General features: G+C 40.5%; 1 protein-coding gene across 4 annotated transcripts in view; it reads left to right on the forward strand.

Annotated features, from left to right (window-relative positions):
- LOC119119323 (potassium voltage-gated channel subfamily D member 3-like) overlaps positions 1–24,854 on the forward strand; it is a 69,725-nt gene that overhangs the window by 41,875 nt on the left and 2,996 nt on the right. For 2 of the 4 annotated variants that reach the window (XM_037245712.1, XM_037245715.1), the window contains exons 3-4: positions 17,810–17,978; positions 23,187–23,288. In XM_037245712.1, the coding sequence (XP_037101607.1) occupies positions 17,810–17,978; positions 23,187–23,288 (271 nt within the window). The remainder of the gene's footprint in view (positions 1–17,809; positions 17,979–23,186; positions 23,289–24,854) is intronic. The other 2 variants (XM_037245714.1, XM_037245717.1) reach the window with 1 other exon arrangement.

Here is a 24,854-nt window from a genome sequence, read left to right on the forward strand (position 1 = left end):
TGGGTGCACGCACACAATCTACTGTGTAAAATCTCTTCTTTTTTTTTCATCCCGAGGGCTTGTACAGGTGTTTGTCTGGGGATTTAGTGCCAGAGTGGAGGTCACAGCTCCTCCCTGATTCAGTTCCAGCATGGACACTTTTTTTACACCTGACTTTTGGAATTTAAATCTTCTCTGTGGGTGTTCCACACAAAACAAGCAACAAAGGACCCTTGAGCTCCGTCCTGTCAAAACTGAGAAAACCCATTTCTGAATTCGCATTGCATGGACTTTAATTGAAGACTTTTGTGAATGTGATTTCCTGTTTGTCTATGTGTACCCTGTGACTGGCTAGTTTGCTTTTCCAGCTGCACTGCGACTCTTCCCCAAAGCTGGCCCCAAAAGCAGTCAAAAGCATCTTCCTCCACAGAACCCATCAATGCTCTTAAGCACATGCGTAAAATAGCCTATTTTTAGTTCTTTATAATTCATTGTAAGGATCTCATTCACAAGTTTTTTTTTGATTCGGGTTGATTTTATCTTTCCTAGTCTCCTGCGCCGGCTGGAGAGTTTTTAATGTGTGTGTTGTTCCTCCTTATTTTGCTGCTTTTGTCCATTTGTGCTGGCCTACATAAACCTTGCACACACCTCCCATCAGCCCCTTGAGTTCCACATGAAACGGCAGCTCAACCGGCCAGTGCTTTCTGCTTTGGAGTCCGAGCGGCAGGCCGACTGTCGGCAAAGCCTTACAAGGCTATTCTGAGCCGCTTCAGCTCTGCTGCCGATGACCCGCTAGACCTGTTCCGTGCTACACTCATGCAGTTCGATATGCGGCGTGGGCCGCGTAGGAGTCACAACATGCTCGCTCTCTTTGGCTCACTGGAGCTCACCGTGAATGCTGAATTTAGCTGCCTGATTTTTACTGTCTTGCCCACTGTAAGGCTTTTCTTGCTGCGTTGCATTTTGCAGTCATGAATCTTGCCATGTCACTTTGTTCTTTCTGCTTACATGGGATTTGTTCTCATCCTTTTTGTTCTTTTAGGTGTTCCCTTGTCTCAGCTGATTGTAAAGAATCATTTTCATGTTTAATGGCTGCTTCTTTATGATTTGTGGCTCTGTTTTCTTGTGCCTAATTTCACTGTGTGCAAGGCAACTTTATTTTTCACATCACCACGTTTAGAAGAATGTGCTTTCTCAAGTCCTGTAGGGATGAAACTTAATTCCCAAGTATATTTGTCTTGCAAATGTTTTGAAATAAAAGGTCACTGGTGAGGAAGGTAACGTCTCTGCAGCCCAAAGTCAGCCATCGCCCAAAACCACGCTGGAGGGGGATACAGGTGCAAGACAGAACAGATTAAATGATCCAAAAGTCACTGCAGGCCCAAGGGCATCGCAATTTGCCTCAATTAATTGAGTCTGTCAGAGCGTGAAAGTCCAAGGTCCTTTCATTGGAAGGAGAGAGGACAGGAAGGTCTGGTGAGGCCTTTTTTTAATCCACATTGCTCGCCCAGATCTGGAATATCTTTTGTGTTTCAGCATCTTGCCTTGGGCTGCTACTATTTGCAATTTGTCAGGGCCTGTAATTTTACACTTGCTCAACTTTTCACCACTGGCTGATTTAGTGGCTAATTTCAAACAAACTCTAATGGCCTCGCTAAACTGATTAAATTACAGACATCCAATTATGGGAGTTCTGGACCAGGCAGCTTGAATTTTGCTTAATGGAAGCCAAATTTTGCCTGGGAGGGACTTGAGAGCCTCATGGTTATTGTGAAGGTAACAGCGTGGAACTAAAGATTGGCACATCATCTAAGTAAACGGCTTATTTTGTTTGTCCCGTGCATCCCTCGACATTGTGTATGGTAGCAAATTGGCTTGATTATATATTCATTAACATAAAAAGAATTCACGCACTTTTGATTTACTAGTATTATTTGGTATTTGAATGTATTTATTGAAGTCACCATTGCCTCGTTCACCTTGGCGGTGGCAGGCAGCCCGACAATATTAGTATGTCCCACAGTGTTGATGAAATCCAGTCAAGGCCATAAATATAAGGCCAATGATACAATTCTTATGTGTTTTAGGGCCTGTTGTCAAACTCATACGCATATTTTAGTGCATCACTAAAGCATAACTAAATTGGGGGTGCCACAATTTAGTTATGCTAACTTTGTGTTCAGTCAGAGTGCATCTAAGCCAGTTGTATAGTGACAGGCAGAACGGTCAAATGCTCTTCCATAAGAAGGCAGAAGGTACAATAAACCTGTTGCCATTCGCACAATTCATAGCGCCCAATTCATTATTTCAAACATGTTTGTTTGGTGGGGATATTTTTCTAATTTAAAATAGGTGATTTGGCTCAATCCAATATGGCGTGGAGTCAGTCCACGCACACACACACACACACACACACACACACACACACACACAAATTGTACATGCTGAGAACATGCATACGCTAGGAAAAGAAAACCTTCACTTTCACTCAATCATGCTATTATGGAATTACCACCACACACACACACACAAACACACACATTCACAGCGGTGCCTTGCAGACACGCAGTCCCGACAATGGAAAAGCTTTCAGATCCACTCCAAATGTTTACCAAAGAGAATACAGAGACCATCTGTTGTGTTTCCATAACCCTGTTAGGTAATTGTGCTTTTGGAGCCGCTGACCACATTAATTAGAGCCATTTCCACTGCCAATGTCAAACACATTAGTTCACATTATGTGACAGCTGTATTTTTGGTTTCAGTAATATCATAATTTGAGTTTATCCCCGCTGTATGAAAGGAGTGTCCTTCAAAAGTTGTTTTTGAAACTATCGATTTGGCACAGGATGAAAGCTATTGTCAAGAGAGTGAGAATGATTTAGTTTCTCTTGAACACACACCAGGTAAAAGTGTTAGCGTGTGTGTGAGTGCTTATGACAAATCTTGATGTTTTGATTCCCCCCTCCTCCCTGCCATGTCGAATTGTTTTGACAGAGCCATTAGCTTTAACATATACATCTCAATGGAAGGAATGTCCGACTACTATACTTTAAACATTATGACCACGTGCACAATGTAATGATATCCAATATGAGAGCTGTATTACATAATCTGTTTTTGCAAAGTTACTATTGCTTAGTTTTGTTTGACACTGTTTCTGCTGATTAAGTCGCAATTGCTTTGTGGTTAGAAGACAAAAGTGTCGTCGTCTTTGGCTAATTGAGATAAATCCTAGCAGACGAATGCAATGTCTCCACGTGGCATATTCTGCTTCATTCAACAATGGCATTTGGAGGATTCAGACAGAGATTCTACGATCTCATTAAAAACTATTTTAAGTGATCATTAGATGGGGTGGAGGATTTAGCTCAAGGACATTTAGTGAAACCTTCAATTAATTTATGTGCTAGGTCAGTGAATTGAATTTGAAAGAAAAGGCGATTCCTAAAAAAGTTTTTCCTTGTCATATTTATAATTATGTACGTTAACTATAATTAGGTGAAGAAACTAAGTTTCACATCAACCTTGAGCGCACTTGAGTACATTTATTGGTGATATGTTTTTAAAGTAAGGTTTATTTTGAGCCAGAGCAACGCCATCCCCAAGTCTGGTTTCCGTCACACTTGTTGTACAACCTCTAAAACTTTCTGTTAAGAGACGGCCCAAGCCAGGTCAGGAAACCCACACACAAAAAAACGAACACAGGCTGATTGAAAAGTAAATCTATTGAGAAGAAAGTTAGAACTATGTTTGTGTATTCACAATCTGTTTTGGAATGCTGGTCATCCAAAATTTCCGCATCATGTTTTAAAAAATAAGTTGCTAAGTTAGTGAGTGAGCGAGCGAGCAAGTTAGTTAGTTAGTTAGTTAGTTAGTTAGTTAGTTAGTTAGTTAGTTAGTTTAAAAAGGCAAAACATGCAGAGATTAGGTCACGCAAGATTTTCAGTGACATTAAAGCCCGGAAAAAAGAAAAGCAATAGAATGCAGAAAGAAAGCAGAAGGGAAAAGATTGACTGCAGCGACTATAAAGCAGAGCGGAAGGCTGAAAATGCAGCTGCGGAAGGCAAAGAGTGGGACGAGTGGGTGCCTGACAAGCTCTTACACACCGGCTGTCAGGCAGTCTGTGAACGTCTCAAATCCAGGTTGGCTATGAGATGTAAACTCTTGCGGGACAACTTGAGTTAAATCACGACATGAGGTCTCCGAGGGGATCGATCGTAAGGGGCGGGGGGGGGGGGGGGGGATTACACGTCTCTTGGTGGCATCTGTCATGCTTGCAGAATGACTGCAAATTTATAGTCATTAAACCAAAGCTGTTAGTCTAGCGCAGTTTTTCCTTTTTTTTGTGTTGATTGCGTCTGTATCCAAATATGACATGTGAAGGGCTGGGAGTGATGTCAAGACGATTGATGCTATCCATTAGGGCGTGTATGACATAATGCTTTGTGTGTTAGCAATAAGCTAGCGGAGTCCACACTTGTGTGGTTGTTTTAAATACAGAATGTGTAATTCTGTTTTTAATGATTAGTTTGACAATAGATCTCAACTGGAATTCAAAGAAAAACAAACCATTCAAACGACAGCTTGTATCTTGAAAAACAAGCAAGTTGGGGCACTCGTATCTCAAGGCCCCCACCATTAGCTCGGTATTAAAACTGCTGGTTATCGAATGAAATAATACAAGTGTCTTTGTTTGCTTCAACTCCTCAATATCTTCAACAAGCCCAGATCCTGAAGAGTGATAAACTTGACAAGAGCACAGCGGGGCGTCTCTCTTCTGTGAAGTGCACGAGCGAGCATGCATTTTCTGGATGGAAGCCAGACAGGGATCCCAGCCAAAAAAGGAAGTTAAATACACAACACGTCTTAAGGCTCGGAGGGGGCAGCTCATCTGCCCATGGAGAGTGACAGAGGTTAATGCAATCCTTTTAAGTGGACACTGAGCCAGTAAAAAGGCAATTTAGAGTGCAGGACACTAAATGAGTCATCTAGGAAAGCCTACTGGGTAATATTGTGGTTTTATTTTTCTTAGAATACATCTTGACAGGCATTTTCAGTAAAAATATGATAATGCTTTTAGTTTGTTCTGTGCAGCTTCTGGAGTAAAATGGGACATTTACGGTAGCTGCTCTTTTCTAACGTGAACATGAGCACTATTCGAAGCGCTAGCACGCTTTTGTTGATGATAGTCACTTGTGTCGTAATGGTCACTTGACCTTTTGGTGGAATAAAAGCACAGCTCGAATACTTACACCGGGGAGGTTGCGAGCCGCGCCATCTGACAAATTGCCGGTTTGCCGCGTTAGCCACAGCTGTCTGATATGCTTGATGTGCAGCAGGAAATATTTGGCGAGTCCATGAGCACGTTTGCGTCCGGTTGTCAGTGACATTTACATAAAAGCCACTTGCTTGTTTTAAAGCCTCCCTTCACTCTCCATCACCATGGTAACTAATTGGCTCATAGTAAGTTTGAAAGCTGTGATGTTGGTATTATCTCATACTCTGCACGGTCTAATTTAATATTCTACGGAGTGGGTGAGCCATCCCCCCAGAGAGTCTCTCTATTTCGGAGCCAAGTGCCAAGCTTCCTTTGAAGGTTATTTTTCCTGTTTGACCTTGAGGAAAAACTGACCTTTGTCAAATTAAAATTTAATAGTGTCTTCCTTTTGGCGTGCCCTCTTTCCTGCACCTCCACCCACCCACTGCGTTTACAGCCTCCCGCTCCAAGATCAGTCAAGATGCAATCAGACAGAATCAATACGTGAAATGTAGGAGTGGGCCCACTCAGAAAGCCTTTCAGGGCCAGTTGCACATCAGAAGACCTTCGTTGCATCTACTGTTTTGCCCGGAAGCGTGGAAATGACAATTTTCGATTGGAACATATTCACAAGTACATTTATTTAAATACATACAAACGGCTTGAGGGGGAAAAAATGACAAACGTGAAACATGCAAAGCAGATGTAATAATACCAAATCATTAAGAATAATCAATGTTTACTTAAACAAAATGTCAAACACATGGGTATAATGTAGTTCAAATGCTAGAATTTTTTTTCATTTTTTTTTTACTTGTGCATGCATATGTCAAACCTTGTGGCAATATGGGAAAAAAAGCTACACGACGTTTAACCGATGAGTACGTTCACATTTATTTATTTAAATATCTCAGAACGTACTTTCAAATACCTTCGACTGTATTTCCCACTCAACATTTTTTACTCCACACTGGCAATTCCGTGCTTGAAAAATTATTTTAAAAAAATTATACATGATCAGAAAGTGTGTTTATCTGTTGGCTTGTTTGAACTCCCATAGGTCTTTCTAAAAGCTGAAATTGTTATGTTTACTGGCATCTGTAACCATAGTTGGTGTAACAAAATCTAGTGCCCATTATTTGTCCGGATACTTGACCCTAAACTTCCCTGGAAAGCCGACACTCAGGCCACACCCACAAGCCAATGTGTAGCCATTGTCAGCTCGGTCATAGATCAAATAGCTAAGTAGGATTTGCGCATTAACCTCCATCTCCATTCTGATTCAGAAAATGAGGGCTGGTCATGTTGGTTTGGGTTGCAACTCTGATGCTGTGTAAGCTTACAGTGCGAGCTGAGGTGGAACTTGGCCCGGCTCTAAAGGGCCGGCCGGCGTGTACCTTCAAAGGCGGCCCTTACTGAGCTGAGGGAAATGCCAAGGATGAATTAGTGATGTGTTGCTGGAAAGCTCTGGAGGAGAGCAGCGCTGGGACTGGTAGATAAATAATCTCTGTCATGCTTCTATAAACACGGCAAGTGGTCGTATGTGTGTCGGTGGGTGTGTGCGCGTGAGTGGAGGACGTGTGCTGCGCCGTACTGTGCATACTTTTGCGATCGTGAATATTTTCAGTGACACTCTGGCACCCACTCAGCGTAACAAAAACACCTACGTGCGCACTTCCCTCCTCTTGCTTGTTGCCTTGTTTCGATCTCTCTCCTGTTGTGACTCATTTGCCTTTTTGACAGTGCACACTCGCAAATGGACAGATGCACATGCACGGGTAAATGCACGGGTAATCCATTCAAGTTTTGCACAGACTTCTTTGCCATTTGGCCTATGCCCCGGGGATTGTTAGCAATATTTTCCACACCAGTAAAGACGTCTGTCTTTCCAACAGGTATCCACCCGGAAGCTCGGGTTCCATCTCCCACCTTCTCCCGCTTGAACTATTCTCTTAACTGCCCAGGGTGTCCCTTCGGTTGGAAAACACACAACATGAAGATGTAAGTCTGGTCAGGGAGGGAAGTAGGACAGGAGGCGCAGCTGAAAGACACCTCTCCTGAGTCTCAAAGCTGCCCTAGTTTTTTTTAGCCTACTTTTCACTAAAACACTCGTGCGGACAGCCCCTCCACCCCCCATGTGCCAAAATTAATACTGACAGGTAGACACTTGTTCGTTTTGGGCTTTTTATATTCATGTGTTTAATATATATATTACACAATTAGAGGCTTTACTGTTCCAATTTTGCAGGATTTTAAACAAAAATGTGCATTTTTTTTCTTAATTCGTGAAGAAAAAGATTATGCTCTCATGCAGACATGGGCAAACTCCGGCCCGCTGGGCTTTTTAATCCAGCCCACCTTGCATGTTTAACTAAAACAATGAATAAATAAATACGCTGTGATTCCATATTCTTATGTTGAGCGTTTCTTCTATACACTGCTTTTTTCATAAATTACTTAATAATAGTTCAAATCTGTAAAGCCACTTTCTCTTCCAACAGCTATGTAAAAATAGAACACTACTAATATGTGTAGAATCTAAAATTGAAAATAAACAGCAATCATGGAATTTGACTGATTCTTTTTGCTGATCAAATCCGTGTTTTGGATAGCACATTGACAAGTATGAAGCGGATTTATCAGCCGGCTGAATGTGGGTGCACTGGTCACCTCTCCATCACACTTGGTCATAGATCAGTACAGTTGATGCCACCAGTGCGGCCGACGCTGATGAGATTTAATGTTGTCCATGCTCTCGGTCAATAAATCAGGAATCATAAAACAGTGTTTGATATCTATGTTTTTTTTTTAACTGACTGAGACCTCTTTGATTCTATTTCAGCTGTTGAGTTAAATGTGTTGTATTGGCTAATAAAAAAAAATATTGTTTTTTAATGCGAAAAATAGCACTCTATAATACTGTTCTTAAGAGCCAATTATAATTACATAATTGAGACAAACCATGCGTCACACTTGCCTTAGGCTATCCGTTAGCCTGTCAATGACATTTCCCATTTTGTGATAGCTTTAGCATGAAGCTAGTGGGCTAAAGGCTAAGCGATGTGGTTGTTTTAAATAAACAATGTGAAATTTTATTTGGTTTTGTTTTTTTTAGTTTGATAGTAAACTTCGAGTGAGTGTGGCAAAAAAAAAAAACAGCTAGAAGCCTTTTGAAAAATATTCATTAAATTCTATCTGATAAACTGAGTCACTGCCTCTGTACCATGCTGGCATCTGTCTCATATTTGCCCCTCAAGACAAACCGAAACAAATCAGCCGAATGACAGCTGGTACCTCAAAACTCTTGAGTTAGGTCACTCATATCTCAAGGCACCACTCTATGTATTTGTAATTCCGGTCTGACCTAAACATAATAATGCAGCTAGAATAATGTATCAATAAATACAGGAAGACTGCTGAACCGTTGCCATGACATAACAAAGATAGTCAAACACAGACACGGGGTCTGTGTTTGACTATCTTACTATACTCTAACAAACCACTGTTTTACGGAAGAAATGGACACAGCAATGTTTGTGTTGTGTCTGTCCCTTAATCCCACACTACAGTTTTTATTCATGGTGCTTTAAATTAGTTTTACGTGAATGAATACAAAGCAATTGTATATGTATGTATGCATGGTGAGGAAAATGGCCACGGCACTTGGGAGCACAGGAAGGAAAGCAAAACATTTTAATTAATTTATATCTTTATATTATACATTTAATGGTGCAATACGTTAGTCATGTCGATCAACAGACTTGCGGCGTGCCTCATAGGGATTCTTGAAGTGGATTTCTGGGCACAATTGCCACTGTATAGGGAGACTGCAAAGATGTTGTCTTTCAGTCGTACACAGTTGCAAATTGGTAGCTTTTGCACATTATGTTACACTTATGAGATATCATTATAACAAAACTGCCTTCATGATCATGAATAGAATAACGGGAAAATAGCAGTATTTTGCCACTCATCTCATCTTCTTATCACTTGATCTGGGAAAATCCGACTGCCTCCTTTTCCCACCTCACTGCAGGCATTCCCTTTTCATGTTTTTTTCCTACCATCTACTCTTCCTCGCTTTGATCCCTGCACGAATTTGTGCCGGGATGCGTTCAGTGGTAACCTCTCTGCTATGACCTTGAGCTCCCGTGTCTATGACCTCTGAACTGCATCCACTGTCTCACTTCTTTGAGCTCCTCTTATCTTTGCGCACAGACTTTCTTCTTTTCATCTTCCAAGAATGATCCCAGCAGAGGCCAAGCGCTGGGAGCAGATTGAAGAGTTGGAGCGAACTGGGAAGACATGATGCTGAGATGTAATTTATTCTGACAAAATGACAGTGTGGGTTCAAGAGCAGAGAAAAGTATAATACTGCTGTTATCCATCATGACATTATGCCCATTCTGAAATCTTGCCATTTTAGTGTAACTATTTGTTGAACTATATCACTTCAATGTGGAAGAGACCACTATTTTTCACCAGCACTGCCAGGAGTATGACATTTTTAATGTGGGCTCATTTATGTATATACAAACAATATATATCATATATAAAATACTACATATTTTATATGTTATACTGTATATATGTATATATACAATTCTATTTTTGTCCTGCTTGTCAAAACATTCAAATTAATAGGAGGGCTCACTTACCTGAATAATACAGTGCAGTTACTTCACTCCGCTATGTAAAGAAGCCAAAGAGAGCCGCTGCAACTCCAGGCATAGCGAGTCAGTCGGTCAGTCATCACAACAGCCACTTTTCAAAGTCACCATATGCGTTTGCAATGCTATTAACGGCGCTAAATATGTGCATGTTTTTGAAGGACACACAGGGTACAACTCCACTTTAAATGGAGTTAAACTCTTCTTGTGATGAAAAAAACCCCAACAAAATTTGGTTGGGTACCAAAAGCTGAAAATATCTTAGAGACCTGACACCATTTTGAGAAAACACATTTAAGATCACATAAACACATCGCTGATTAAAACCTGATTAAAATTTACTGTTGAACAGTGCAATTATCACATTCATTACAACTCTGAACCTTCATTGGATCGCTTGTCGATTTAAGGTTAACAACATCACGAGGCATCAAGTTTCAGAGGCTGTCAATTAACTTTAATTACACATTTGCTAATTAATTTTGTATTTCTCCAGATATTCCTAATCCAGTTGAGTGCAGTTTTCTCTTGTCGGCAGCCTAATTGAACCACATATCAGTGTAATTGTGTCCCGGTTCCTCAGCGTCTCCACACCTACAGCAACGTGACTCAAACTGACTGAGATAGATGGCTTGGCCATTTTAATTACTAGCAGCCTTTGCTGATGTTATCCATACGTAGTGGGCTTGAAAGACTTTGAGATATGGAGCAAACATTCCAAGTGGCTTCTCACCTGGCGTGCACAAGGAGGAGAGGAGTTAATCGAAGGATCTCTTGAGAATCCAAAATGCTGTGTGTGAAAGTGCTAGCATGAGCTAGCATGAGCGCAACTCCCGCGTGATTCGCATTTAAATCTGAAAATTTTACTTGCTTGTTGTCGAGGAAGTGGTTTTAACTTGAGCATTCTGTTTGGAGCAGTCTGGTAATCACTAATTACAGCGGCAGAGCATACTAACGCACACGCTGGCACATGAATGAAGTGAGCTCGTAACACGGCCCCTAGGTCGTGTTTATCGAGAACTAATTGTACTCATGCTGATTTACTGGGACACTCCAAGAGGTTCTGTCAACCTTTGCAAGAGATAGACATTCGTGAAAATCATGTGAAAACCAATTGGAACATTTGTTCAATGCTGCACCAGCATAGTTTTCCTTTTTAATCCAATTAGTCAACTGTTTATACATTTGTGCTATTTTTTTTTTTTAAACAGTCATTTTCAAAAGTTTAGGAGGAGGCTTTTGCAGGTTAACTGGAAAGGAGACAAACTTTAAGGCAGTTAGGACATGATTCTTGTCAGTTTTGGAAATACTTCAAGATAATTAAGTTAGCTTGGGTCAAAGGTTGGTTTTTGTCTAGTGCGTAAAAAACTTTTCTCTCTGCTTCACCTCTCTGATGACACAGACCAGTTCACATACTAAAAAGTAAAATCCTAAAGTACAGAGAGATACGAACTGTCGGGGTGTGTGAGGGGAGGCGGTGTGTCGAATAATTGGAAGTATGTTACAAGAAATGATGGTAATCCCTCAGTGCAATTCAGTCTAGGATTGGGTATATAGTGAGTGATGATAATGACCTTCCTACGCTGTGCAGTGAAGTGAAAGCGTAACACCCTTCACTTTATCAACTTATCTGTGTGTTTTTCTTTCTTAAATTGTCTACTTGACAAATGCAAATTGGACCAAATAACGGATATGTCTGGCCAAAGAATTGGATTTTGCCCCAAGCTGCCCACTGCGGTTCTTTGCAGGAGAAAAATGTCAAACAATGACCAGTGGCTTCATCTGTGTTGCTTAATCTCACCTCTTAAGAACATTGCAGAAGAATGAAAGTGGTCCAGAACACAGCAAACCTTTTCAGAGTGGTTTAAACACTAATAGCCATGAATCAAAGTCACTTATAAATGTTGCTGTCAATCACAACGTAACGCTGTCCGGAACATTCTCTTGTTTTTATCCAAACTAAAATATCTCCGAAAAATCCGTCCGAGCACGTCATCCTTGGATGCACAATTCAAAATTTAATTTATTTCTCTGTCTAGTCTCATCTTGACCTTCATTTCATTTTTGCTCTCTCCTCATCCTCTTTGATTGATCTATGTACCTGCTCATTGCTGGCTAGATTATAAGGAGACTTTTTGTCCCGTTTCCAAGGAGCCATGTATCACCCAAGTTACTTTGCCTTGAGTGACTGGCCATGAAAAGTCAGATGGTGGTACAGATGGATGTTGTTTGAAGGGTTAGAGGCCTGGTGAGGCAGTCTGTCACTGCTTAGCTGAGAAGTACTGATTGTTTTTGGAATACCGCTGTTTTGTATGTTGTGGATACAAATACAGTATTTCATAGAGACCAACTGCTGTGTGTGTGTGTGTGTACTTGAGGCCATTCTCACTTTATCATCATCATCATCATCGGTTTAAAGTCCGCTTTCCAGGCGCCGCTGGGTTGGACTGGGTTCTCGATATGGCCTTCTTCCACCGGGAACGGTCCATGGCCATCTCGTGGTTGATGCCGAGTGCCTTCTTGTCGGCTGCCACGGTCATCTGCCAGGTCTTTTTAGGTCGGCCACTGGGTCTTGTTCCCTCTACGTGTCACTTTAGTTGCACATAATACAAATAATACCGAAGTAAATAAAGTCAACATGTGAACTGCTCAAGTTTTCTTTTATGGCCACTTATTTATGCTATTACCCTCCCAAAGTCAGCTTGGATGGGCTCAGGCACATGCAGGACCCTAATGGATAGAAGCTGTATCGAAAATAGATGGATGGATGAAATAAATGGGTCAAAGATGTCACAATTTACCAAGGATCATAGAAACACATGAAATCACAATGTCATGAGAAAATAGACCCTCATCTGTCTGTTTTCTATCATTCATTATATCTGTCGACATCATTGCCTGCCAGGAAACATCCACAACTCTTACCTTCAACTCAGTAGATTTTTTTTAGACATTGCTGGCTTCTTCTTGATGTCCTCCCATAATATCAACTCTTAAGCTCAGTGGGCTAGTGGTAGAGTGTCCGCCCTGAGACTGGAAGGTTGTGGGTTCAAACCCCGGCTGGGTCATACCAAAGACTATAAAAATGGGGCCCGTTGGCTCCTTGCTTGGCACTCAGCGTTAAGGGTTGGAATTGGGGGGTTAGATCACCAAATGATTCCCGAGCGCGGCACCGCTGCTGCTCACTGCTCCCCTCTCCCCCAGGGGATGGATCAAAATCACACGGGGATGGGTTAAATGCAGAGGACAAATTTCACCACAGCCAGATGTGTGTGTGACGATCATTGGGACTTTAACTTTAACTTAACAGCACTGAACTTTCTCCATTTATACAGTAGAATCTTGCTTAACTTCTTATTTAACATGAACTAGTGAATTACAAGCCTTTAGAGTCATGCGAGGTAGTCATTGTTAATTGTAGTTCTTCTAAGAAATGTGTTGTGGTCATGGGTCTGTTGAAAACAACAAACTCAAAACTCACGTGTGCTTTAGGGAAGCTTTAACTAACACCTCCAATCTTGTCACAATGATTGGACACTAAATTGGCAGACTCCTGACTCAGATTAACTCTTGTCGAAGTCATTAGCGGACATTGCGCGTCCATAAAAACATGTTTACTGCAATTGTTTGTGTGGTATTGGTTAAGAAAAGGGAGGTTCTCAGAAAGTGTGGTCCATAAATTTGACCATTAGAGATTAAAAATAAACTTGTTCAAGTCAAAGTAATATATGCTTTAATTCCATTTTTTCTGCTGTGTGCTCTGAATAAATAAAGATAGTTCGCTCGCCCCCTTGTTGAGATTGTTGAATGTCTTTTTCTCGTTTGGATTTAGATAAAGATCAGATATCATTTTCTTATCAATTCAGAGATCCTCCGTAACTGTACATTTGCTTAGTAGCTCAAATTAAGTTAAGCAGCAGTATTTTATTTACCGTTTTTTTCCGTGTATAATGCGCCCCCATGTATAATACGCACCCTAAAAATGGCATGTTGATGCTGGAAAAAAGCCTGTACCCATGTATAATACGCACCCAATTTTCTTTTTTTTTTTTTTTTTTTTTTTTTTTTTTAAGTCCCAATGATCGTCACACACGCAGGGAGGCAATGGGTCCCATTTTTATAGTCTTTGGTATGGTCTTAACTAGGCTGGATGTATTTTCTTTTGTTGGCGTTGATTTCTCCGACTGCCCATAAAGGCACCACCGCGATCAGATGAAAAGAGAGGAAAGTGACGTGCGGACATGTGAAAAAGGCAGCTCTGTATGGGAGAGACGTTGAAGAGGAATAAAAACACCCTTGGAAACCAAAACTTGCCCCTCGTCGTGACTCGGAGCCGCAACAAATGTTTCGGATTTGTGTAGGGTACATTGTGACAGCAAACGAGCAGGTGATCGAGCAAGCGTCTGATACGAGAGCATTGCGTTCGTATGGAGCGTGTTTGAAGTGAACAGCAGAGACGAAAGGAACAAGGCAAAGTGTTGTGAAATAAAATATTACCTGTAATACGCATTTTGTTATTTGCTGATTGTATTAAACTATCACATTCATTGTCAGTCAAGAAGAGGACTATTATCCCTTCTTTGACGAAATGACCAGAGCACAGTACAAACACACTATTGTCGGTCAGTCCTGTTGTTGGTTTTGTTGTACCATGATTTCATTTAAAAAAAAAAAAAAAAAAAAAATGTAAAAAAATTTGTACCCATGTATAATGCGCACCCCAGATTTTAGGACAATAAATTAGTTAAATTTTGCGCATTATACACGGAAAAAAACGGTAGTTTCTTTTTTTTTTTACTCATTCACTGCCATCGACGGCGATAGACGTCAAAAATCCATTTGAACTGGGCTGGCAGGGAATGAGTTAATGGATGAGCAGTATTAAACTGTCATGATCGAGAATCTGTCAACCTCCAAATCAACTCTGTTGGGGCTCTCTATCACGCCATCACAAAAGCACCGGGGACCTCCCTCCATTCTTCCATTCTTGTGGTGTGACAAACCGGACCGAACGCTGACCTTCTCACTTCTACCTGTGATTGTGTGTGCATATGTGGATGCACACCTATGTACAGAGTTACTTTGTGCATTTGTTTATAGGTGAATTGGAGAATCTCTTACCACCCTTAGCGAGAGGAGCAAAAGTGCGCAAATAGGCATCACATCTGCAAAACAATCTCTTTCCCTCAAGTATGCTTCCATTTCACTGCTTATTCATCTTTGTCCTATGTGAAACATTTGCCTCATTCTCCAGCACCAAAGTCATCTCGCCAAGTCGGAAGCAGATGCAAAAGCTCATCCAGGCAGGAAGGAAATAAATTGTATCAAACCTCGCTTATCACTCACATGTACTTGTATCATGCTACCATTTTTTTTTTTATGTCTGCAAATCTTTATCTCTATGCCATGTATAATGGTGGCGAGATGTTATCATCGGAGACGGGCCAGCTTGACGAAATTGGGGCGGCAAATTGACTGTAGTATTAGAAGAGGAGAGCCTCTATAAAGCAATCTGATAGCATCCCATTATAGACGGCTTGCAGATGAATATGATTAGCTCTTCATTCCTAGTAATGGGAAGATCTTCTGCAGAGGAGAGGAGATTAAATGTTATGCGGTGCTTGTTATTGCCTAATTTGGGTAAAAAGACCATTCAAGTTCTCGGAGGGGACGATGAATACTTTACGGTTTCTGTCTTATAGTTCACCATCTGTCGAGGGCGTGTTCTCTGACTGACGTGTTTTTACATCGCGTTTGGCATGTCCATTGAGTGACTCTTTTCAACATTCTTGAAATTATATTACTTTATAGCAGGGGTGTCAAACTTATTTTTGTCGCATAGTCATAGTTTGCTTCAAAGGGCCATTAAAATTGTCAACCCAAATAAATGTATGACCGTCTCATATTGTACGTATATATGTATAGTATAGGCTACACAACAAACTGATGAATAACTAGACTAATAAAAACTGTTCAAATATTTAAAAATGAAATCAAATCAAATATTTAAAAATAAAAATTATTTAAAAAATTAATGGTCATAAAAATTGCTAACAATATCTCTGTTTTTTAATAGTGAAAACAATTTGAAATTTTGGAATTGACATCTGAAATTCAATGCACCATTTGTCTTCGCGGGCCACCTCAAATGATGTGGCGAGCCGTATCTGGCCCACGGGCCTTGACTTTGACACCTGTGCTGCATAGTTTGTGACCGATATGTCATTTCTCGGACAAGAATATTTCTCATTGTACCTAATTGTGGATGTTTTGTGCATCAATCTGGTACATTTAGATCAGAAGAAGGTCGAGGTCGAGGTCCACAGAAAGAGCTTGAGTGCCTCTTACCACTATCAGTCTAAAGATTTGTCTGATTTAATTCGTTCACCTCAATGTGCAGCCACTTCAGAAGGATGTGTGCTAACAATTGCGGTGAACTCCATTTCCTGTGCTGCACTCGAGGTCATTGAAGACTTTAGACACTATTGATAAAGGATTGACGGATAAGAAGGATTGCACAAGTAGATGTTAAGACAGTGAATCTGAAGAATCCTCCTGAGACATGTTTATATCGGTTCCCCAATTAACACAGCATACATATTATTTCTTCATATGGATTGATAGAGTGGCAATAGATAGGCTATACATCAGCAGCCAATCACAGGATGATTGGAAAAATTGAGTGGAAGATAATCCCATGTCAGTTGCATGAAAATCAGTTAGCAACAGCTTGTTATAATGATTTCTTTTAACTCTCTGCTGCTTATCAGGACCAGATTTGAGCTGTCGTTTATCTCAGCTTCTGGCAAAAGTCTGGTTACATTGCTCACATTCATAATAATTGAAATTTCAGTTATTGGCTTTAATCGTTAATGTCGCACAAGTTGAGAAAATAATTTGTTTTAACATTGTATGAAGCAAACAGGAAAAGACACTGCTTTAAAATGCATTAGTTTGCATTCCTCACACTACCCAGTCAAGATCTGATCATATGTATAAGCAAATGGAAAGCACGTATGATTGAGGGAAGGATTTGGGGTAGTCGTCTGTGATTGCACCTTTGTGCATTTCATCCCCACTCGAGCTTCCTCGGCACTGAAGTGTATTTCTATTTTCATCGTCTGACACATCACCTTGCTTTCTGCAGGGGTGACAATGATGAGACAAAGGCAAGACTTTGCTATATTCTGCTGCCTGTCTTGCCAGTTTGCTCTCAGCTGTAACTCACCTTCCAGCCTTTCAGGGCCAATTAAACTGAAACTCACGGAAAATAGGTTATGATATGAGAACTTATGCCATGCTGAACAAATTGCTGTTCTAGTTTTTTGTACAATTCCTTCTTGTGTTTGGTTCACACAAACACGAATTACAATCTTTTATTGGCCCTGGTGAGTGGAGCGCTTTAAATATTGAATTATGAGTTGGAATCGGTTCTAATACATTTTGTAAAAGACTGTTTTAGGCTAGAAATAGGACTTGTAAACAAACTACCTGCGTTATTTTCCCTTAAATGATATTAAAAAAAAAAAGAACATTGAGACTCGGAGAAAGATTGATTATTTTAGTTTCTTACTTCAGCACTTGTCTGATTCCTGTATCTCCATTTGGACACAAAAAAAAGACTCTAATTGTTCGGTCTGCCTTCTCCGCCGACAATCAGATCACCTCTGACGTGCAGATATATCACCCTGAATTAAGCTGACTAACTTTTAGCAACATTTGCCGTGTGCCTTCAAAACTTAATGTTGTGTGTGTGTGGGGGGGCTGTCACTTTGGAGTCCTCCACATTATTGCCGTTAATCAAAATGACCTTTTCCAATGGCCAAAGTCAGTCATCAGATGGAGCTCATCGAGGTTTCGCAAGACACGTTTGTCTAAGATGCTGTCTTTGTCTTTGCAGATATGGAGACATGGTTCCGAAAACCATCGCAGGGAAGATCTTTGGTTCAATCTGCTCTTTGAGTGGGGTGCTGGTAATCGCCCTGCCTGTTCCTGTCATCGTGTCCAACTTTAGCCGCATATATCACCAGAACCAGAGAGCAGACAAACGACGGGCGCAGAAGGTACAGGTGAACACCATTTTTATTTGCTTCAACTGGGCTCCAGAGGCTTGGATCTCCAGACCTCCAGCCCACAGGGCAGTTCTGACTTCTTCCAGATTAGAGGACTTCGCAGGTTTAGGGTTTTCTTTGAGATGGTGTGTAAAACACACATGTAAGATGGTGAGGCACCACATTGGCTTCAGACATACATTTGACCATCGCGCGTTCTCTTTCTTGATATGCTAAAGATCTGTGTTTGGGAAAATTCATTAATTATATCAAGGATGAACAATTTAAACGATAGGATGGGTCACAACTTTTCATCTGTGCATCTGGGGTGACCACATAGGACCTTAAACTGATTTATAACAAAAATTCAATTTTAAATCTGAATAAAAATACTCATACTAGCAAACTGTTTGAAATCTAGAACATTCAAAAATCCAAACATACTGGTAAATATGCATGTCTTTTTAGGTTTAGCCTCAAGACATGAGAATAATTGTGTTACTATTGTCTGCATGTGACAAATTTGTTCTCGGCATCAGCTGGTCCAAATACAAACTGGGGCTGCTAATCATAGTTTGAGGGCAAAGCCGACTGTCCTAATTCTTCTGTGATGCATCATAGTATTGTTGATTCAGAGCTGGGGGACATCAATCCATTCATATTTCTATTATAAATGAGCTTTTGATTCAATACTTTAATTACAGTCGACGTAATTTGCGTGGAGCCGCACAGAACTTTACTCAGAGCTATTTTGCCTTTCTGGAAAAATAAACAAAACTAAATATGTGAAACAGCTCTAACATTTTATGTTATGAAAATTACAACCACAATACAAACACTTTTGAATGAATCTTTTTCTGACAGAGGAAATTGGTGACAAGGAAGGCCAGAGGCAAAGTGGAAACAGGCTAAGCAAGTGTAGTATCAGGCAAGCGCTAGAGGCGACATGGGCCCAGTGTTCGTTCCTGAAATAGCCCTCATCCAGATGAGGTGTGATTTAGGAGGTCATAACATGTCTGTCTGCTTTTGTTTCCCACTCTTGGTGTGTCCTCCATACGTCCATGACCACTGGGCCTCACCCAAAAACAAACAATGAAATATAGTTTGCTTTTCAAAAGCAAAAGCCGAGGTGCTGAAAAAGACTCGGCTGAAAAGAATAACGAGCCAAGATAATCTCACATCGATCAGATAGACGGACAAAATGAAAAACATGATTAAGCATTGTTGCATTGTTTGTGGTTGGTTTGTGGCAAGAAAATGTAAAACACAGTGGGCCGCCCGATGTCACGGCGTGACAATTTTGGCCTAACGACGACATGTGTTCTGCTGCACGGCAGGCGGCTGTCAGGATTTAACAATCTTAATGTTTCCATACAGTGTAAAGCTACGTGAGGCTCCATCACAGATTTAATGCATAACAAATAATTTAAAACACACACAAGACTAAGCGAGGCTATTATTTTAAGCTACGTCATGTTCATGCGTTAAATGGATGGGTGAGAAAAGAAACTGTTGCTTCATTCCATTTTACCAATATTCACCGTTTAGCCCAGTGATTTCTCAGTGTTGTAGGTGTTTCCCCCTAGTGGTACATGAAGGAATCACAGCCTTAATGCGGTTAGTTGTATTTAACTTAAATGTTTAGTACATACAATCTTTGAGGGATTTTAAACCTTTTTTAGGTTGTTTTTTTAGACTTTTAAGTGCAATACATAAAAAAAAATCTATCTTTCTTTTATTTACCATTTTAAAACCAGTTGCAAACATGCCAGGGTAGGGGTCGTATTATGCAGTGCAAGTTAGATGACTTTTACTGCTGTTTTATGGCAAGTACAACGACCATGTGCTCAGTTCATTACATGTTAAATCACATGAGTTTAATGTGCTTGGAATCTATTGACGGACCAGATTTAACCGCTACACAAGATGATCACTCGAGAGAAACAAGATTGACTTTATTACCTTTTTATCCTCGATTGTTTCGCTTCTCAGCGTTCGACCCCGGCTATAAATTGCTCTGGCAGGTCACACATTTCAATATGCCAATACCATCTACATCGCACTGTGTTCTTTAATGCTCCATAATTTTAACTACGTGTGACCTTCTCGAACATTACGCCAACTAATTAGCAAGTATAACCAGCCAATAAATGCAGGAGTCACTTGGCAGTACCCACTCAGAAAATCTATTCTACCTTAGATCATTTCCTAAAATCAGTGCATTAAACTGTTCTGTATTTTACAATTTTGAAAGGTTGTGGTCGAAGGAAGCTAAGATGGCTAGCAGATCAAATTCAGTGTTCCTCCCTCAACTTCTTTCGCTCTCCTGCCAGCAGAGCCGCGCCACCCCGCTTCTGCATCCGTCTCATTTCAGGTCTAATTTTTATTAACTCTGGGTACCCGCTACAATTAGCTATCTTTCTGGTTGGCAGTTGAGAGACAGCCCAGATTCCTCGTAGTCCCAGCGGCTGCGCGTGAGTTGCATCCACAGCTGCAACACAAACTGTTAATCTGCCCTCTGATTGGCATCACTAGCGTCTCTTCTGTTCGTTGAACATTGACTTCAAAGTTCCCTGACTGCCGGTATGATTGCATGATTTAATCGGGAATAAAGTGTCTAATCTACTGAGGTCAAACTTTGCATGCTCTTAAAATATTAGCATGGGAGTAATGGATTTCAAGATGGTTCTAATTAGCATTCTGGATACCCAGGCGAGATATATTGTAATTGGAGAATTACAATGGCCAAGAATATCAGGGAGATTAAAAGATGGCGATGAAGAGCAAGCAAGAGGGGATTTGAATTTCCTTGAATTTTAACTCCACCCGCTGGTACGTGTACACCTGTCGTACTTGTGTGGTGATTTTTTTTTTTTTTTTTTATTAAAGTACACAGGTCACTGTTAATGCTAATTGTGTCATTCTAAATGTTTATGTTGCATTTAAAGACAAAATGGAATCATAATTTCACATCATGACGATAGAGTCCCAAATTATCAAAACCTAATCTAAACACAGAAAATTGTGTGTATCCTAGCATTGGAAATTGTATTTTTTTTTTTTTTTTAATAGTTGGTGGCCTGCGCCTCTCCTTGTGGGAAATATTCCAATTGCCGAAGGCTTAAAGCAGATACAGAATATTAAACATGGAACAGGAGGAATAAGAAAGATGGCATTTCATTGACAGTGTCAGCCCTCAAATTTCCAAGACATATTTATTTATACTTTACAGGGATTTTAAGTGTCAATTCAAATTGTGTCAGCCAATACACTGCAGTTTGCTAATCCTTAGGCCTGCTAATAAATGGCGACATCATTACTGTATTCTATTAAAGGTTTTGTCACAACACTAAACAACCAGTAAACACGCTGAAGCGATGCATTGGCTGAAATATTTGTCTCGTCCTGATGTGTGACCTTTCAAACCCAAAGAGCTTTCATAGTACAGTAGATACTAGCAAATTACTTTCCGAGCCTCGGCACATTAAGAGGCATGCAAACGTTCTGTCACTCGGTGGCGACGATGATGATGGTGAAGGCATAGCTGTAGCCTATTAAAACTGTGGTTTGGTCTTGACTCATCACGTATAAAAACTACACAGTGTCCCACTTTAATGACTTTAACATTGTCGTGTTTATCTTTGTCGCAGTGAAAAGATAATCACTGCCGGTAATGGCAGTCGGAGCGCCACAAGGTTAACACTTTTTTATCACGGGACAGAATATAGCACAAGCATTGTTAATATAGTTACAAGGTGTGACTATCAAAGATGTTTAAAAACATAGAGCAAATCTGCTCTCATATTGCGGCCAATTCTTTGGAGGCGTGAAACAAAATATACTTTGTGCGTAGGTTTGGAATTGCTCTTCAACACTTATTTACAATGTGTTGATGACTCTGGTCATGAAGCGTGCGCGTGTGTATGTTCTCTCTCAAACTACAATTATTTTTAGGTTTTATTGCTATAATCCTGATTGGATTCCATCACGGTGAGAGATTTTTTTTTTTCTTTTTTTTGTTTTGTCTACAGCACAGTCACCCGTGTTAATGAAAGCCATCTGCCCATAGTTTCTCACGCTCCAGTAATACATCGTTTTTTAAATGCACTTAGGTCCCAATGGCTCAAAAATCTAGCTGGGCTGAAGAAGAAAAAAGATTTCGTATAGCCTGGCGCGTTGGTCGACTCCACCCTCACACGTCCCCCAATGCTGCGCCGCAAGAAGTCACTAGAGAGAGAATCCCAATCCCAATGCGACATCAAAGAGTTATTAGAAAAGTGCTACACTGCACAAAAATGTTAGTGTGTTAGGTGTTATTAAATTCAAATTTTGCATTTGTCCAACAGCAGTTCATCATGAACAATGTTTTTGTATATTGAATAAAATATGGTTTAGCATTTAAATTTATGCCAGTAAAATCCCATCCTGACATTATCTGCATCAACGCGTTTTACATGTGAGCACCATTTCCATAGATTGTCAATAAACCCCAAAAAAAGCACATGACGTACACAACTAACTTTATACATACACCCGTTTTTTTCACATGAATATACTATGTCACTCTTTAAAATTCATTGGCGGAACAGCCACAGGAGATAAGATGTGCCCATGCTGAGGAGGTGCAATTTATTTGACAGCCACTTTTAATGGAAAATTCTTGGCCTTTGACTTGTCAGTTATTCTATTACTCCAACCTTAAGTGTTCTGGAAAGATGGATGTGTACTGCTCTGGTTGTCTCTAAGCTGTTTTCACCTCCCAGTTGTGAAGACTCACACGACAAAACTTGGTTAATTCAGTGAGGAAGAAATGACTTGGATGAAAGAGAATATCCACATGAATGTGATAATACAAAAAAAATGGAATGAACAGTCTTGCTATTTTTTTTCATTAGCTGCACTTCTCTGCTTAATGGTTAACGAGTTGATCTGCACCTATCCCAGCTGCTTCTGCTCCCGTCATTTTCTATCCAAGGAACGTGTGTTGACGTGCAGCGAGAGCATAAATCATTCATAACTATAGCAGGAGATCAGAGTGAGTTATCACCGGAGATCAGAGGGAATGATCTAGCACCGTATGTTTGATTTGATCCTGAAGATCACAACTAATACATGAAGCATGTGAAAGTGCCGTAGCTCATCAGTGGGATGTGCCAGAATGATTCCCCGCGCTGGAGGTGGTGCCGCCCACTTCCAACTGACGTTATTAGCAATGTCTGCCTGCAGAAAGCCCGCTTGGCCAGGATTCGAATTTCCAAGACAGGAAGCTCCAATGCCTTCCTCCACAGCAAGCGCAACGGCCTCTTCAACGAAGCGTTGGAGCTTACGGTAAGACTGGACAAACATTTCGCTAGGCTTCACTGCTCCTTGTACTTCAAATGAAAGGGCAACAAAAGCCAGATGTCTGAATCTCTATCGCGCAGAAATACGAGTCCAAGCAGGAAAGATTCAGTCAGTTTTAACATCTTGTATAGGATACATTTCCCCATTTTTTCCCCCAAATGTTTTATATCTTTGCATAAATGATGTGTCTAGGGCTATTACTGTCGAATATTTTTAGAATCGATTATTCTGTTGATGAGTTATTCGATTAATCGAATAGTCGGATAAACATTTGAGTCAGACAAAATCATTTATTTCCCATTTAATGTTTATTAACCAATTATTGATGTTCATTTGGCATGATTTAGTGATAAAAACAACAAATAAATAAATAATGTCACATAAGAGGGATTGATGGTGTGTGTACTCACCAACCTTTTTGAAACTGATTCAGTTAGCGTTGTGATTATTGTTGTCCAAAGTAAAAGCAGATGTTTGCAAGAGTTTGGTTTGATTAAACACAGCAGTCTGTTTCCACAAATTACTTAAAAATTAATGAATAATTATGGGCTAATTTGAAATTAAAACATGGCTCCAAACATCCATCCATCCATTTTCTGAACCGCTTAGTCCCCACAGGGGTCGCGGGAGTGCTGGAGCCTATCCCAGCCGTCATCGGGCAGTAGGCGGGGGACACCCTGAACCGGTCGCCAGCCAATCACAGGGCACACAGAGACAAACAACCATTTGCACTCGCACTCACACCTAGGGACAATTTGGAGTCTTCAATCGGCCTACCAAGCATGTCTTTGGGATGTGGGAGGAAACCGGAGTGCCCGGAGAAAACCCACGCGGGCCCGGGGAGAACATGCAAACTCCACACAGGGAGGGCCGGAGGTGGAATCGAACCCGCACCCTCCTAACTGTGAGGCGGACGTGCTACCCAGTGCGCCACCGAGCCGCCTGGCTCCAAACAATTATTTGATTATTGAAATAGCTGTTGATTATTTTGGTAATCGATTAATTGTCGATTAATCGATGGATTTTGACACCTCTAGATTATATATATATATACACACACATAAGTCATCTTTGAGGGTTTGCCTCTCTCTTGACACTGATAGTTTCTGTAATTGGATTATCCATCTAACGTATAAGAAAATGCAAATAAAAAGCAAACACATTAGCAAATACAAATGTTTACTAAAATGATGGTTTTGATATAACATCATTGGGCAGCTCGTATGTATAGTATATATAACCCTTCAAATGAATGTTTTGACCAAGAAAACAATTTTTAAATGGGTCATAAATATGACAACATCATTTTTCTCCACTTGTTAAAGGCTACACTTCATCTGTGGTGTGTTGTTTATTTTAGTCACAATATGTCCCACCACCACAGAAGCAGAAATATTGCCCTCTTGTTCATGCACATAAACACATGACTGAAAAAGAAATAATTACGGAAAACAAGTCGTTATTAAGTCCCTGTAGGCAGCCTTGTCAGAGAAACGGCCCGTGGCAAAATGTTATGTATGCAATGTAATGCACTGTACATCCATTAGGGGC

Source organism: Syngnathus acus, chromosome 2, assembly GCF_901709675.1.
Source record: "Syngnathus acus chromosome 2, fSynAcu1.2, whole genome shotgun sequence".
Lineage (NCBI taxonomy): Eukaryota > Metazoa > Chordata > Actinopteri > Syngnathiformes > Syngnathidae > Syngnathus > Syngnathus acus.